At 37.1% G+C, this 16175-nt stretch overlaps 1 protein-coding gene across 13 annotated transcripts in view; it reads left to right on the top strand.

Annotated features, from left to right (window-relative positions):
* Positions 1 to 16175, top strand: part of LOC128700440 (F-actin-monooxygenase Mical) — a 175513-nt gene that overhangs the window by 33266 nt on the left and 126072 nt on the right. For all 13 annotated transcript variants that reach the window (XM_070100158.1, XM_070100156.1, XM_070100160.1 and 10 more), the window contains 7 exons: positions 3868 to 4063; positions 4682 to 4783; positions 6436 to 6643; positions 7208 to 7321; positions 8452 to 8645; positions 14294 to 14458; positions 14678 to 14935. In XM_070100158.1, coding sequence (XP_069956259.1) covers positions 3875 to 4063; positions 4682 to 4783; positions 6436 to 6643; positions 7208 to 7321; positions 8452 to 8645; positions 14294 to 14458; positions 14678 to 14935 — 1230 coding nt within the window. In that variant the 5' untranslated portion in view covers positions 3868 to 3874. The remainder of the gene's footprint in view (positions 1 to 3867; positions 4064 to 4681; positions 4784 to 6435; positions 6644 to 7207; positions 7322 to 8451; positions 8646 to 14293; positions 14459 to 14677; positions 14936 to 16175) is intronic.

Genomic DNA, 16175 nt, shown 5'->3' with positions numbered 1-16175 from the left:
GTGAACAGTATTTAGATAAGGCTAAAGAGGTCTTTGTGGCATTTATGGATTTGGAAAAGGCATATGACAGGGTGGATAGGGGGGGGCAATGTGGCAGATGTTTCAGGTGTATGGTGTAGGAGGTAGGTTACTGAAAGCAGTGAAGAGTTTTTACGAGGATAGTGAGGCTCAAGTTAGAGTATGTAGGAAAGAGGGAAATTATTTCCCAGTAAAAGTAGGCCTTAGACAAGGATGTGTGATGTCACCGTGGTTGTTTAATATTCAGTGGACCCCTGGATAACGATCAGCTCCCAACTCGACCAATTATGTAAGTTTATTTTTGTAAGTGCTTTTGTAGGTGTATTTTTAGGGGTCTGAAAAGGACTAATCTAATTCACAATATTTCTTATGGGAACAAATTCGGTCTATAACGGCACCCAAACAGACTTCTGGATTGAAATAATATCGTTATGCGGGGGTCCACTGTATTTATAGATGGGGTTGTAAGAGAAGTAAATGCGAGGGTCTTGGCAAGAGGCGTGGAGTTAAAAGATAAAGAATCAAACATAAAGTGGGAGTTGCCATAGTTGCTCTTTGCTGATGACACTGTGCTCTTGGGAGATTCTGAAGAGAAGTTGCAGAGATTGGTGGATGAATTTGGTAGGGTGTGCAAAAGAAGAAAATTAAAAGTGAATACAGGAAAGAGTAAGGTTATGAGGATAACAAAAAGATAGGTGATGAAAGATTGGATATCAGATTGGAGGGAGAGAGTATGGAGGAGGTGAATGTATTCAGATATTTGGGAGTTGACGTGTCAGCGGATGGGTCTATGAAAGATGAGGTGAATCATAGAATTGATGAGGGGAAAAGGGTGAGTGGTGCACTTAGGAGTCTGTGGAGACAAAGAACTTTGTCCTTGGAGGCAAAGAGGGGAATATATGAGAGTATAGTTTTACCAACGCACTTATATGGGTGTGAAGCATGGATGATGACTGTTGCAGCGAGGAGAAGGCTGGAGGCAGTGGAGATGTCATGTCTGAGGGCAATGTGTGGTGTGAATATAATGCAGAGAATTTGTAGTTTGGAAGTTAGGAGGAGGTGCGGGATTACCAAAACTGTTGTCCAGAGGGCTGAGGAAGGGTTGTTGAGGTGGTTCGGACATGTAGAGAGAATGGAGCGAAACAGAGTGACTTCAAGAGTGTATCAATCTGTAGTGGAAGGAAGGCGGGGTAGGGGTCGGCCTAGGAAAGGTTGGAGGGAGGGGGTAAAGGAGGTTTTGTGTGCGAGGGGCTTGGACTTCCAGCAGGCATGCGTGAGCGTGTTTGATAGGAGTGAATGGAGACAAATGGTTTTTAATACTTGACGTGCTGTTGGAGTGTGAGCAAAGTAACATTTATGAAGGGGTTCAGGGAAACCGGCAGGCCGGACTTGAGTCCTGGAGATGGGAAGTACAGTGCCTGCACTCTGAAGGAGGGGTGTTAATGTTGCAGTTTAAAAACTGTAGTGTAAAGCACCCTTCTGGCAAGACAGTGATGTAGTGAATGATGGTGAAAGTTTTTCTTTTTTGGGCCACCCTGCCTTGGTGGGAATCGGCTAGTGTGATAATAAAAATATAAATCAGAAACACTGCTGGGGCAATTGTAGAAGTCTTCGAGAGGTAGCTGGACAAGTATCTTCATCAAGTGCCAGATCAACCAGATACAATAAATACAATTTTTTATTTCTTTATGCAGCACAAATAATGTAGTTTACATGTAATAAAACATTGGTAGGCACGAAAGAAAGTCACTAATTATGAAGTGCCTTTTGAATGCTCCGTTTCATGTAACATGTCTATCTTACTAAACTGCAGACAGGATAAATAATCCATTATCAAATTACTACTACTAGCAGTAGACACTATCATATGCACTGTTCATATTCAGTCTAAATATAAGAATGTTTAACCCTTTGAGGGTCCGTGCCAATGACCTACGGCTATACGTTGAGGGTCCAAACTATAGATCTACGCCATTAGCTCAGCTCTCTCTAAGCTGTGAGTGGTAAATTTGGGCCTAGATATGAGAGAATACATCTATGTGGTATGTGTGCACCACATAAAACAAATCCTGCAGCACACAGTGCATAATGAGAGAAAAAACTGAGACCGTAATTTTATATTAAAACAGTGACTTTGCAGTGTCTTTTCGTATGTTTTTTATAGCTGTATTTGCGATTTCTTGGTCTCATTTGATAGAATGGAAAATATATTGCAGAAATAGAGATGATTTTGATTGGTTTTAGTAATGGAAATGGGTTGAAACTGAGGTCAAAATAGCAGAAATGTTAAATTTTTGCCGATGTTCGAGAGTAAACAAATGATCCCACACGTCTAATACATGCCAGCTGGTGGGTCTAATTTACGTTCACAAATGTGGTGATATTATTTATACAATTATTACAGTATTGCATAACGGTAAATCTTCTATTTTTTGGTTTGAATAAAAATTCATTGTGAATAAAAAATCAATACGGAATTCATTTGTAAAGCTTGAAAACGTAACTAATGAACAGAGGAAATGTTAGTTTAGTTCCAGGAATGCCTGCATTGTTTATTCTGGACCCTATTTTGAAATTAGAATATTTTGAACTTTCCGTTAAATTGGCGAAATTACCAATTTTCAATCACTTTATTTTGTAGTTGAAACAGTTGACTTGGTGATTTCTTGTGCTCACTCGATAGAATAGAAGTAATACTAGTGAAATAGCTAAGAATTTGGTTGACTGGAGTAATATAATTGGCCTCAAATAGGAGTCAAAGTCAGCAAAATCGCCGATGCTTAATATCGCTGACACATCAAAATTCGCGAGAGCATAATTTCGTCAATTTTCCATCAAATTTCGTACTTTTTGTTTTATTACCTTCAGAAAAAGATTCTCTACCATTTCATAAGAAAAAATAAAAAAAATATTTTTTGAAAATTCTTGGACACTGGTACGCACTTTGAAATTTGGCCTTTGGACCCTGAAAGGGTTAAATGATAGATCCATGGAATGCATTGAATGTCCAGATATTTTACTCCAGCTATTTACAGTTATCCCTATAAATTGACCAGGGCAAGGGGGGGCTACATTTTTAGATGTTATTAGAAACTCAAATAATATGCAGTTAAATGTACATAGCAAATTTTGTTTCAGCTTTTGGTTAATTTTGTTTTTCTGAGAGCATGTCTCTGTAATACACACCTCTAATTTACTTATATTAGTATACTAACTTTCCTTGGAAATAGTAACCAGAATGGAAAGATATTTGGCCATGGAAAAGCCAGAAAGAGAAAAAAAAATGGGGTAATTGAATCCATTCACTGGTTGCGCATTAGTAAAATATTGGATAATTAAGACTTGCGAATAAGGAAGTTTGTAAATTTACCGAGACAACCATACAGTAGTTTGTAAGCATATAATCATCAAAAACTATTTTATCTATTACATCTTTTTCTCTATCCCTTTTGTCTTCCAGTATCACCAACAGTTATTTTGGGTGTTGTGGGTAATGTACGATAATGAAAGAGAGAAAAATGAAGAACATCTGTAAAAACATTTTTTATTAATCATGAAGTATTAATGTACTTGAGAGAGACTTGTCAATCATTGGGTGTGAAAGGTTGTGGAAAAACTGTGAGATCACCCACACAAAATTTGTGTTGTCTTGTTTCTTTATTACACTTTAAAACTATTTTTAGCTTTTAGAAACATTTGGCTTACACTTATTGGGTGTTGATCAATTTGGTCATGTACAGGGTTATGCTAAATTTAAGATTCCATAAATAGTAATACAAAGAAAGTCTGCTTTCCTGTTTATTTAGCCTGATTTAACATTCTCTGATAAACTGAAATTCTTGTTAACAGAGCCACAATGTATTCATCCCACCACCACCACAACAAGCCGGGAGCTCCATCACCAGACAGTGCTGCAGCTGCTGACATTTTTGAGCAGTTGTGTGCAGCCAGCACCTTTAAGTCGGTCCTCTACCACTACCGTCAATTATGTGATGTTCTCAGGCTCAAACCTACTAATATTAGAAGCTTTTATCCTAAATTAAAGGTAGGTATATATTTTTTTAACTTTTTAATATTTTGCTGTTGATTTTCTTTATAGAAATTCCAGTGTGCATATTAACAGGATAAAGAGTAAAAAGCCACAATACCATGGCTGGAACAGTTCATCAAAATCCGTACCTAGGAGAGAAACTGTATGATAATATTTGGGTTCCTCCTGGACTGTTGTCAAGTTTTGACTTGACCAATATGGTTTGCATGGTCTGAACTTTAAAGTTCCAAAGATTGGCATGTTAGACACAATGGAGTCAGCAAGAGCATGATGAAAAGCCTTGCTACAGCCCTGTGCCTGGCTGAGAGAGAACCTTCATCTTTACTACCCAGCACCTTAGATGTGCCCGCCTGCCACCCTGATGGGATTACATTACATCCTTAGAAGAATGGAGGACTGCTGGCATGGAGGTATACTTTTGTATCTCTCCTGTCTTTTACAGTATATAATATGAAGTGTTGGTAGACATGTAGTACAGTTGTAAATTTAATATGAAATGGCATAGGTATACAGTAAAATACTAATTTGTTGAGGAACTTTAGACATTCATATTTAATTTTCACATGCATAACAGTATTAGTTTATTTCTTAGTGAAATGTTTTATTTTTCAGTCCAAACTTCGCTCATGGAAAGCTCAAGCTTTATGGAGTAAGTTTGACAAGCGAGCTAGTCATAAATGTTACAACCATGGCAAGGCTTGCAGTAACAACAAAGTGAGTTAGAATTTACATGCTTTGATTCTATCTTGATTTCATTTTTCTTTTAAGTGGAAGTTTTAACAAATTAGCTACAGAGTTTAATAGTAAATTTATGTGTTGTCAGAATAAATGATAACAATTCTTTATATTATTAACACAATACTTGTTGAGTTTTGATTTTTTGTTAAAATGCAGTTTGATGAGTTCAGTGCAAAGGTAGAACCTATAGTATGCTCACAAGTTTCAGGTAAACTTAAGCTATTACTGCACAAAAACTTAACTTTTTGAATTTATACAATATTGAGAGTAAATATTATCTTGTAATACATTTCATACTAAATAATGGTATGATTAATAGATCTTAAGGTTAGGTTATATTTACCTAGCAAGTTGACTTAACCCTTTCAGGGTCCAAAGGCCAAATTTCAAAGTGTGCGCTAGTGTCCAAGAATTTTCAAAAAATAATTTTGTTATTTTTTCTTATGAAATGGTAGAGAATCTTTTTCTGAAGGTAATAAAACAAAAAGTACGAAATTTGATGGAAAATTTACGAAATTACACTCGCGAATTTTGATGTGTCAGCGATACTAAGCATCGGCGATTTTTGCCGACTTTGACTCCAATTTTGGGCCAATTATATTATTCCAGTCGACTAAATTCTTAGCTATTTCACTAGTATTACTTCTATTCTATCGATTGAGCACAAGAAATCGCGAAGTCAACTGTTTCAACTACAAAATAAAGTGATTGAAAATTGGTAATTTGGCCAATTTAACGGAAAGTTCAAAATATTCTAATTTCAAAATAGGGTCCAGAATAAACAACACAGGCATTCCTGGCACTAAACTAACATTTCCTCTGTTCATTAGTTATGTTTTCAGGCTTTACAAATGAATTCCATTTTGATTTTTTATTCACAATGAATTTTTATTCAAACCAAAAAATAGAAGATTTACTGTTATGCAATATACTGTAATAATTGTATAAATCATATCACCACATTTGTGAACGTATATTAGATCCACCAACTGGCATGTATTAGACATGTGGGATCATTTGTTTACTCTTGAACATCGGCAAAAATTTAACATTTCTGCTATTTTGAGCTCAGTTTCAAGCCATTTCCATTACTAAAACCAATCAAAATCATCTCTATTTCTGTAATATATCTTCCATTCTATCAAATGAGACCAAGAAATCGCAAATACAACTATAAAAAACATACGAAAAACACTGCAAAGTTGTTTTAATAAAAAATTACGGTCTCAGTTTTTTCTCTCATTATGCACTGTGTGCTGCAGGATTTGTTTTACGTGGTGCACACATACCACATAGATGTATTCTCAAATATTTAGGCCCAAATTTACCACTCGCAGTTTATCAGAGTGAGCTGAGCTCATGGCGTAGATCTACGGTTTGGACCCTCAACGTATAGCTGTAGATCTACGGCACGGACCCTCAAAGGGTTAAATAACACTGAACGTTTTTAAATTGCCAATGCTTCTACAGTTGTGTTGTACTTCTAATTGTTTAGTATCATTTCTTAAATATTTATTTCATCAAATGATATGAAGAGAAATGTTTTGTGTATTATCATGTAAATTTCATTCTTTTATCTGGGTATACTGTATTATTTTCAGTAATATGCAACAGTTTAATTTCTACAGGTTTTAATCATTGGTGCTGGACCTTGCGGTTTGCGCTCGGCAATAGAATGTCAGCTATTGGGTGCTAAAGTTGTGGTGGTGGAGAAACGAGATCGGTTGTCACGTAATAATGTTCTCCATCTCTGGCCATTTGTAATCTCTGACCTTAAGCAGCTGGGAGCAAAGAAATTTTATGGAAAATTCTGTGCAGGAGCTATTGATCACATAAGTAAGTGGGTCATTCTATCCTTATCGTTTTTCACATTTATACTAGACAACTATTGGAAGACTGACATTTTTCCTACCTTCCAGTGCAGTACCTTGAAGTTGTGTAATTGAATCTTACTTTAACAAGTTTTTCCTTTGCAAGGAAACAAAATGTCATGTATAATTCTACAAAAAAAAATTATTGGAAAGTTAGTGTTTTCTCAGAAAAGACAAGAAAGTGGATGTACATCTATCATTTACTTGTTGATGGTTCCTGGATCATCATTACTGTAGCCTTGTGGTTGATGGCCTAGTCAGTTAGGTGTTGGTGTTCACTTCACACAATCCAATGTAGACACCACAGCCCAGCTCATCAAGAACTGCTTTGAGACACTTACCAGTTTCCTCTTGAAGACAATTAGAGGTCTATTGGCAATTCTCTTGTATTTGGAGAAGGTACATTGAGTTGCAATATCTTCTAATATATGTATTACATCCCTACTTTTTTATTAGGGTAACATAACTGAAGATATAAACCTTCATTGATCATTAAAGTTTTCCACTTTTTTTTCTTTTCTTCTTTTAGGCATCCGGCAACTTCAGTGCATTTTGCTGAAAGTGGCTTTGCTGTTGGGTGTTGAAGTATTCGAGTCGGTGACCTTCGAGGAACTGGTTGAACCACCAGCAGATCAAGAGGAAAGTTAGTAATTATTTATATTAAAGTTTTATCACAGCTGTTTGCTGTCCAGTTAGGGTGACCCAAAGGAGGAGACACATTGACCATCATTTATTCAATAGCTATTTTTGTCAGAAGTATCAGATATCACAATTCAAATATCCTTTTGAGTTGTAACATCCTCACCTATCCTTCAGAGTACAAACACTGTACTTACCCACCTCCAAATCTTCAATCCAGGTTAACCAGCTTTTCCAAAATTGCTATAGAAATGCTATCTTGTTTACACTCAAACAGCGTGTCATGTCCCAAATATCATAAACATATGGATGTACGTTTTTAAACACTGGCCATCTCCCACTGAGGCAGGGTGACTGCCAACCCCCTCTCCCCCTCCAAAAGAAAAGGAATAATTTTTCACCATGATTTGTTCAGTCACTGTCTAGCTAGAAGCATTCCAACATCAGAGTTCACACTGCCCTCCAAACTACAGTGTCACTACCCCTCTTTTAAGTACAGGCACTATACCTGTTGAACTAAAGTCTGGTTAACCAGTTTCCATGAATTCCTTCATAAATGTTACTACTGCTTGCACTTGAAGGTATGATTTTTGGGACTTGATGTTAGTGTGACAAGATAACATTTATGAAGGGAGTCAAGGAAACTGGTTTACCTGGATTTGAGTTTTGGAGGCGAGTGAATACTGTGCTTGCATTGTATAAATATTATATATGAATGGACAAGAGTGGATTTTAGTGTATGTGCTACTAGAGCGTGAGTGAGTTAACATATCTTTAGGGATTCAGGGAACCAGTTAGCTGGACTCTAATCCTGGAGGTGGGAAAGGTAGTGCTTGCAGTCTGAAGGAGGGGGTGGGAATGGGGATGTTGCAGTCAAAGTGTGATCTGAATTGTGATGTCAGCACATCTATTCCTGGTCATATGGGACTACAGTATGACTTCAAATATACAATATGGTCACAACCTGAGCCACTTTATAAATCTATTTTTTTTTTCCCTCAAGTTGAAATTAATCTTGTTTGATTTAAAGTTTTTCAGTGCATTTTCTTATAACCATTGCCTGTTATCTTTTGATTATTAAAATTCAACCTACTTTTGTATGTTGGACACCTTTTTTTTTTTTTATCTATTTAGAGATTGGTTGGCGAGCAAGATTAAGTCCACCAGACCATCCGGCCAATCAGTACGAATTTGATGTATTATTTGGTGCTGATGGCAAGAGAAACACTCTCCATGGCTTCAAGCGTAAGGAATTTCGTGGAAAGCTAGCCATTGCCATAACAGCTAATTTCATCAATAAAAGAACTGAGGCAGAAGCTAGAGTTCAAGTAAGTAATGTCCTGTTTTTACGTAGTACTGGGTCATATGTACATTTAGTATCTTAATCAGGGAGTGTGGTTGTTAGTTTGTTTTTATCTGCTTCTGCTTTTTTCCATCTTGTTTCTGTGTGATATCTTAAGATTGCTTTCTAACATTGCTTTGATACTTCAGACATGCATTTAAGTTAATAAAATGAAAGCTTATATTTTAAATATGCAGTGTAGCATTCTGTTGGTCATTGTTAAAAGCAATATTTGGGGGTCTAATTTTTAGCCTCCTGGGGCAAAGAAAATTGGCAGAGCTGTGCCTAAGCACACATCAAAGAGATAGCCCAATGATCAGCCCAAGAAAGTTCTTGGACTGATCATTCCTGTTTGATTGTCACTTTTTTGTGATATCTTAAAAAAAGTGTAAACGAAGTTTTTTTTTTTTTTTTTTTTTTTTTTTTTTTTTTTCTTCAACAAGTCAGCCGTCTCCCACCGAGGCAGGGTGACCCAAAAAAGAAAGAAAATCCCCAAAAAGAAAATACTTTCATCATCATTCAACACTTTCACCACACTCGCACATTATCACTGTTTTTGCAGAGGTGCTCAGAATACAACAGTCTAGAAGCATACACATATAAAGATACACAACATATCCCTCCAAACTGCCAATATCCCAAACCCCTCCTTTAAAGTGCAGGCATTGTACTTCCCATTTCCAGGACTCAAGTCCGACTATATGAAAATAACCGGTTTCCCTGAATCCCTTCACTAAATATTACCCTGCTCACACTCCAACAGATCGTCAGGTCCCAAGTACCATTCGTCTCCATTCACTCCTATCTAACACGCTCACGCACGCTTGCTGGAAGTCCAAGCCCCTTGCCCACAAAACCTCCTTTACCCCCTCTCTCCAACCCTTTCGAGGACGACCCCTACCCCGCCTTCCTTCCCCTATAGATTTATATGCTTTCCATGTCATTCTACTTCGATCCATTCTCTCTAAATGACCAAACCACCTCAACAACCCCTCTTCTGCCCTCTGACTAAACGAAGTATTTGTTTTATTTTATTTTTATGGATTCTTTTTGTTAGAGAAAGTTGTTTTTCAGAATCTTTTTGTGTATGGTCTGTATGGGTAAAGTTTAAACGACTTTTTTTTTTCCTTCTTTCAAGGCACCAGCCATATCCCACTGAAGCAGGGTGGCCCAGAAAGAAAAAACAAAAGCTTCTCTTTTTAACTTTAGTAATGTGTACAGGAGAAGAGGTTACTAGTCCATTGCTTCCAGCATGTTAGTCGCCTCTTACGACGCGCATGGCTTGCGGAGGAAGAATTCTGTTCTACTTTCCCATGGAGATAAATAAACAAGAACAAGAACTAGTAAGAAAATAGAAGAAAGTTCAGAAGGGTGTGTATGTGTGTGTATATATATATATATATGTATATATACAGTGGTACCGTGAGTTACGAGTGCCCCAGCTTAGGAATTTTTAAGTTATGAGCTGTCGCTTGGTCGATTTTTTTGCTTTGAGTCGAGCCAAAATCAGAGTTACACGCAAGCTTCAGGTACGCCGCCACTAGTTGGCGCAGCAGACACCACAACATCCGCCCAGCATTTTGTGCTTTTTTGTGCAGTTATTTTTGCCAAATTTCTTTTTTCTAACCATGGGTCCTAAGAATCAAATGCAAAGGACAGTGCTGAGAAGAAGAGGATGATGTCCATTGAATTAAAGCATGAAATCATAGAAAAACACCAGAAAATCTCTTTTTTCAGTGCTTTCTTTATGAAACTAATGATCTAGGCGGGGTGGCTCAAAAGGAAAAATGAAAGTTTCTTCTTTTACATTTAGTAATATACACAGGAGAAGGAGTTACTAGCCCCTTGCTCCCGGCATTTTAATTGTCTCTTACGACATGCATGGCTTACAGAGGAAGAATTCTCTTCTACTTCCCCATGGAGATAAGAGAAAATACACAAGAACAAGAACTAGAAAGAAAATAGAAGAAAACCCAGAGGGGTGTGTGTATATATATGCTTGTACATGTATGTGTAGTGTGACCTAAGTGTAAGTAGATGTAGTAAGACATACCTGAAATCTTGCATGTTTATGAGACAGAAAAAAGACACCAGCAATCCTACCATCATGTAAAACAATTATAGGTTTCTGTTTTACACTCACTTGGCAGGACGGTAGTACCTCCCTGGGTGGTTGCTGTCTACCAACCTACTACCTATGTGCAAGTATATATCTTTCTTCTTTCAACGTACCAGCTGTATCCCACCGAGGCGGGGTGGCCCAAAAGAAAAAATGAAAGTTTCTCCTTTTAAATTTAGTAATATATACAGGAGAAAGGGTTACTAGCCCCATGCTCACGGCATTTTAGTTGCCTCTTACGACATGCATGGCTTACAGAGGAAGAATTCTGTTCCACTTCCCCATGGAGATAAGAGGAAATAAACAAGAACAAGAATTAGAACGAAAATAGAAGAAAACCCAGAGGGGTGTGTATATATATGCTTGTACACGTATGTGTAGTGTGACCTAAGTGTAAGTAGAAGTAGCAAGACATACCTGTAATCTTGCATATTTATGAGACAGACAAAAGACACCAGCAATCCTACCATCATGTAAAACAATTACAGTCTTTCATTTTACACTCACTTGGCAGGACGGTAATACCTCCCTGGGTGGTTGCTATCTACCAACCTACTACCTATGTGCAAGTATATATATTTATATCAATAACAACACTGCGCTAGCCAAGAATTCGAACCCATGTACTGGCCTGCCTCATGGTAAGCTAGCACTACATGACGCTTTTAAACCACAGGACCACCCATCCCTACAAGAATGGCGCAGCCAGCAGTGCTAGCTGTTGGGCCGCCATCCGAGGGCATACGGAGATGTGGGAGCTTCTAAGCTAATTTCATTCTCATCCCTGTTTGGTGTACTAGCTTCACGAGCAGCATTTATATATTATTGTAACCACGAACGAGTGGTATTGATCAATAACAACACTGCGCTAGCCAAATATTCGAACCCATGTTGTACTGGCCTGCCTCATGGTAAGCGAGAACTACATGATGCTTTTAAACCACAGGACCACCCAACCCTACAAGAATGGCGCAGCCAGCAACGCTAGCTGTTGGGTCACCATCCGAGGGCATACGGAAGTGTGGGAGCTTCTAAGCTAATTGATCAATACCACTCGTTCGTGGTTACAATAATATATAAATGCTGCTCGTGAAGCTAGTACACCAAACAGGGATGAGAATGAAATTAGCTTAGAAGCTCCCACACCTCCGTATGCCCTTGGATGGCAGCCCAACAGCTAGCATTGCTGGCTGCGCCATTCTTGTAGGGTTGGGTGGTCCTGTGGTTTAAAAGCATTGTGTAGTTCTCGCTTACCATGAGGCAGGCCAGTACAACATGGGTTTGAATCCTTGGCTAGCGCAGTGTTGTTATTGATCAATACCACTCGTTCATGGTTACAATAATATATATTTATATATATTATAATGCTGTCCATGTGCCTCATTATAACATGTTTAACCCGTTCATCGTCCATGCTGTAGTTCTACGGATTTGTAGTCTCTGTCCATGCTATAGAACTATATGATAAACTCAGCTCACTCAGATAAGCTGTCAGCGGTAAATTTTGGCCTAGATATGAGAGAATGGGTAGATGCGGTAAGTGTTCACCGTATGAAAGTAATCCTGCCCCGTTCAGTGCATAATGGGGAAAAAACTATGACTGTTTTTTGGGTTTAAAATAGTAGACTTTGTGATGTATTTTTTAGATGGTTTTTATGGTTGTATTCTTGGTTTCTTGGTATCATTTGATATAATGGAAGATATTTTACAGAAATAAATGATTTTAATTGGATTTAGGACTGGGAGTAGCTTGAAATTGAGCTCCAGGTAGCAGAAATATTACATTTTTGCCGATATTCCAGGGTAAACAAATCATGTCACTCGTCCAGTACGTGTCCAACTGGTCGGTCTAATATGCATTCACATGTGCTGATGTCATATATACAATTATTACAATACTGTAATGCATAACAGTTATTTTTTTTTTTCACATCAGTTTCCCACCAAGGAAGGGTGAAACAAAAAGAAAGAAAATCCCCAAAAAAGAAAGAAAGAAAAAATCATCATTATTCGTCACTTTCATCATCACTCATACGTAATCACTGTCTTTGCACAGGCGCTCAGATACGATATCTTAGATGTCTCTCCAAACTGCCAATATCCCAAACCCCTCCTTTAAAGTGCAGACATTGTACTTCCCATTTCCAGGACTCAAGTCCGGCTAACCAGTTTCCCTGAATCCCTTCACAAAATATTACCCTGCTCACACTAACATCTCTATTTTATTGTGTGAATAAATATATTCAAAATGGAATTCATGTGTAAAGCCTGGGAACGTAACTAATGAACAGAGGAAATATTTTAGTGCCAGGAATGCCTGTATCGTTTATTCTGGACTCTATTTTGGAATTGGCACACCTTGAAATTTTTGTGAAATTGGTCAAATTACTAATTTCTGATCAGTTAATTGGGTAGTTGATTGGGCACTTTCTTGTGCTCAGTTGATTGGGCACTTTTTTATGCTCAGTTGATAAAATGGAAGACATACTAGCAATGCAGCTACAAATTTGGTCGACTCGAACAATGTAATTGGCCTAAATGACTCGAAGTGGGCAAAATTGCCAATGCGTAAATATCGCTGTTGCAGCAAAATTTGCAAAAGCGTAATTTTGTTAATTTTCAATCAAATTTTGTATTTTGTTTTATTGCCTTCAAAAAGATTCTCTATCATTTCATAAGAAATAGTAAAGATCATTTGGAAAATTTCTGGACACTGGACAATTTTCAGATCTGGGGTCAGGACACTTGAAGGGTTAACAGCCTTTGTCCCCTCCTTTAAAAATCACTATAAATTGGCAAGCAAATGGAAAATAGGAAATGTTGCACCAATATTGTATTTATGAAAGGGTGTAGGGAAGACCCTTCAAAGCATTTACCTGTCTCACTAGCAAGTGTTGCTGTTAGGTAAAAAAAAAAAAAAAAAAAGGAAAAACCCATTGCAGAAAAGACTTCAGAAGTCTAGATCTTTGATTGCTGGAAAATACTCATGAGTGACATGGTCATGCCATAAAAGATATTCAAGGCATTGAAATGGTTAAGAAGAAAAGCTATTTGAAAATGATTGGACCCATTATGAGGGGAGACCATTAAACAGTAAAGACAAGTGAGCCAGAGTGAGAGAGTAATGAATAAGTGAAACACACTACAAGAAACACTGGAACATAATTTCATTAAGAAATTCAGAAGTAGATATGACAAATTGTTCAAGGCTAGGGAGTTATCAGGACCAAAACATGACCTAAGTTATTATATTTTATGTCTTCCACTACTTTGTATTTAGTCATCACATCCATTGGTTGTTGGTAAAGAGGCAGGGTCCACAAGCTGATGTTCATTTCCTTTAAACACATTTAGCCAAGTGGTCTACAAGTTGGTCTACAAGTTCAGTGTTCAGTACACAATACAAGTTCAGTGTTCAGTTTTCCAAGAAATTTGTAGTGTAATCTTTGTGTTTTGAAAATTATAAGTTTATATGTGTAAATGTTTCACTATTACTTTTTTCTGTTGAATTGCAGGAAATCAGTGGAGTAGCATTCATCTTTAACCAAAAATTCTTCAAAGAACTCTATGCAGCAACAGGGATTGATTTAGAAAATATTGTTTATTATAAGGACGAAACTCATTACTTTGTTATGACTGCAAAAAAACACTCTCTTATCGACAAGGGTGTGATAATAAATGTAAGTATCTGAGCTTGTGGTGTGATAATAAATATAAACATTTTAAGAAATATATACTTAATGATGTAATACATTTGTACTAGCACTTGAGCTGCATCTTTCTTGTATGCACTCTTATCTCTTAATATTATGAATATGTGCTGAGTATTAAATTCTTGTAATAATGGCATATTCTTTACTCAAGAACTTGAGAATTAAAATTTGAGTTTTTTTTCATAGGATTTGGCAGACACTCAGCAGCTTCTACACTCCAGCAATGTGAACCGCAGTGCTCTGCTAGATTATGCACGAGAGGCTGCTGACTTTTCCACAAATTACCAACTCCCTCATCTAGATTTTGCCGTGAATCATTATGGGAAACCTGATGTTGCCATGTTTGATTTTACATCTATGTTTGCAGCAGAGAATGCTAGTCGAATGGTTGAGAGGAAGGGGCATAAACTTTTGGCAGGACTTGTAGGGGACACCTTACTAGAGGTAATGTATATTTATCCAGCTAGTATCTAGTTGGTTATTTAAGTTTTATTGTCTATTGAGTCTTCTGTAACTTGTACAGTCATTCCTCCTAACAATCTTCTCATCATGTTGCTGCATACTTTTCATTCACATTTCTCCAAGTGATTGTGATAATGACACTTTACTTGTTTATTTTTACAAATACTCTGTATGTAACAGCATATTCAAAATTTTCTCTTCATTATAACATGAACACAGCTTGACGAGTGTGTTTTTCTTAAAATATTTCCCATTTACCTGAATTTAATGATTAAAATATAATGGAAATAGACTGTAATGAAAATATGGACAAGAGAGTTTGGATGCTATATGAGCATGTTGGATGTTATATGAACAGTTGCACAAAGCATAGAAAGTTTTTTGCAATTCAGTATGGTTGTTTGTAGATTAAAATTGGGATGTGATTAGCTGTTAATAGTCACTATGTATACATGGAGGTGAGCAAAGTGTAGAGAGAAATTCTGAGAAGTGTTAAGAGAATGTTTAAGGAAATTTTGAGAGGATAATTGTTCTGCAAAGACAGTGATTATGTATGAGTGAGGTGAAAGTGTTGAATGATGATGAAAGTATTTTCTTTTTTGGGATTTTCTTTCTTTTTGGGTCACCCTGCCTCAGTGGGAGACAGCAGACTTGAAAAAAAATTTTTTTTTGAGGAATATTACCATAATGCAACAGTGGGAAGTTGTTGCAAGAATGTTAGGAGTGCCTGATGAATGAGAATAGGGAACCTTAATCTTACAGAGGTGTTTGATAATAGAAATACTGTTATATATTCAGTATCCTTGAATGACACTTTTAGCAAAAGAGATGTTGCATGGCAGAAAAGAACAAGTGCCAAATTCACACAGTGGAGAAAAACACAGTTGTGGGGGGGATCGGAGCTATGAAGCTTTAGTTACCATACATTACTATGGGGCTCTAAGACTAACTTACAGAACTAGAAGGCAACTATCAACACCCACAAATAGACGACACATTAACCCTTTTGGGATGTGTCCCATTGCTCTATGGCTCAGCTCACTCAGATAAGCTGTGAGTAGTTAATTTGGGCCTAGATATGAGAGAATGGGTCTGTTAGATAAATGTGCCCCACATAAAAAAATCCTGCGGCACGCAGTTCATAATAGGAAAAAACTGTGATCTTGTTTTGGGTTTAAAACAAGTGATTTTGCAGAGTTTGTATTTTCATATGGCTTTTATG

Source organism: Cherax quadricarinatus, chromosome 71 (genome assembly GCF_038502225.1).
Source record: "Cherax quadricarinatus isolate ZL_2023a chromosome 71, ASM3850222v1, whole genome shotgun sequence".
Taxonomy (NCBI): Eukaryota; Metazoa; Arthropoda; class Malacostraca; order Decapoda; family Parastacidae; genus Cherax; species Cherax quadricarinatus.
Note: the sequence above shows the minus strand (reverse complement) of the source record. Positions and strands in the feature narration are given on the sequence as shown.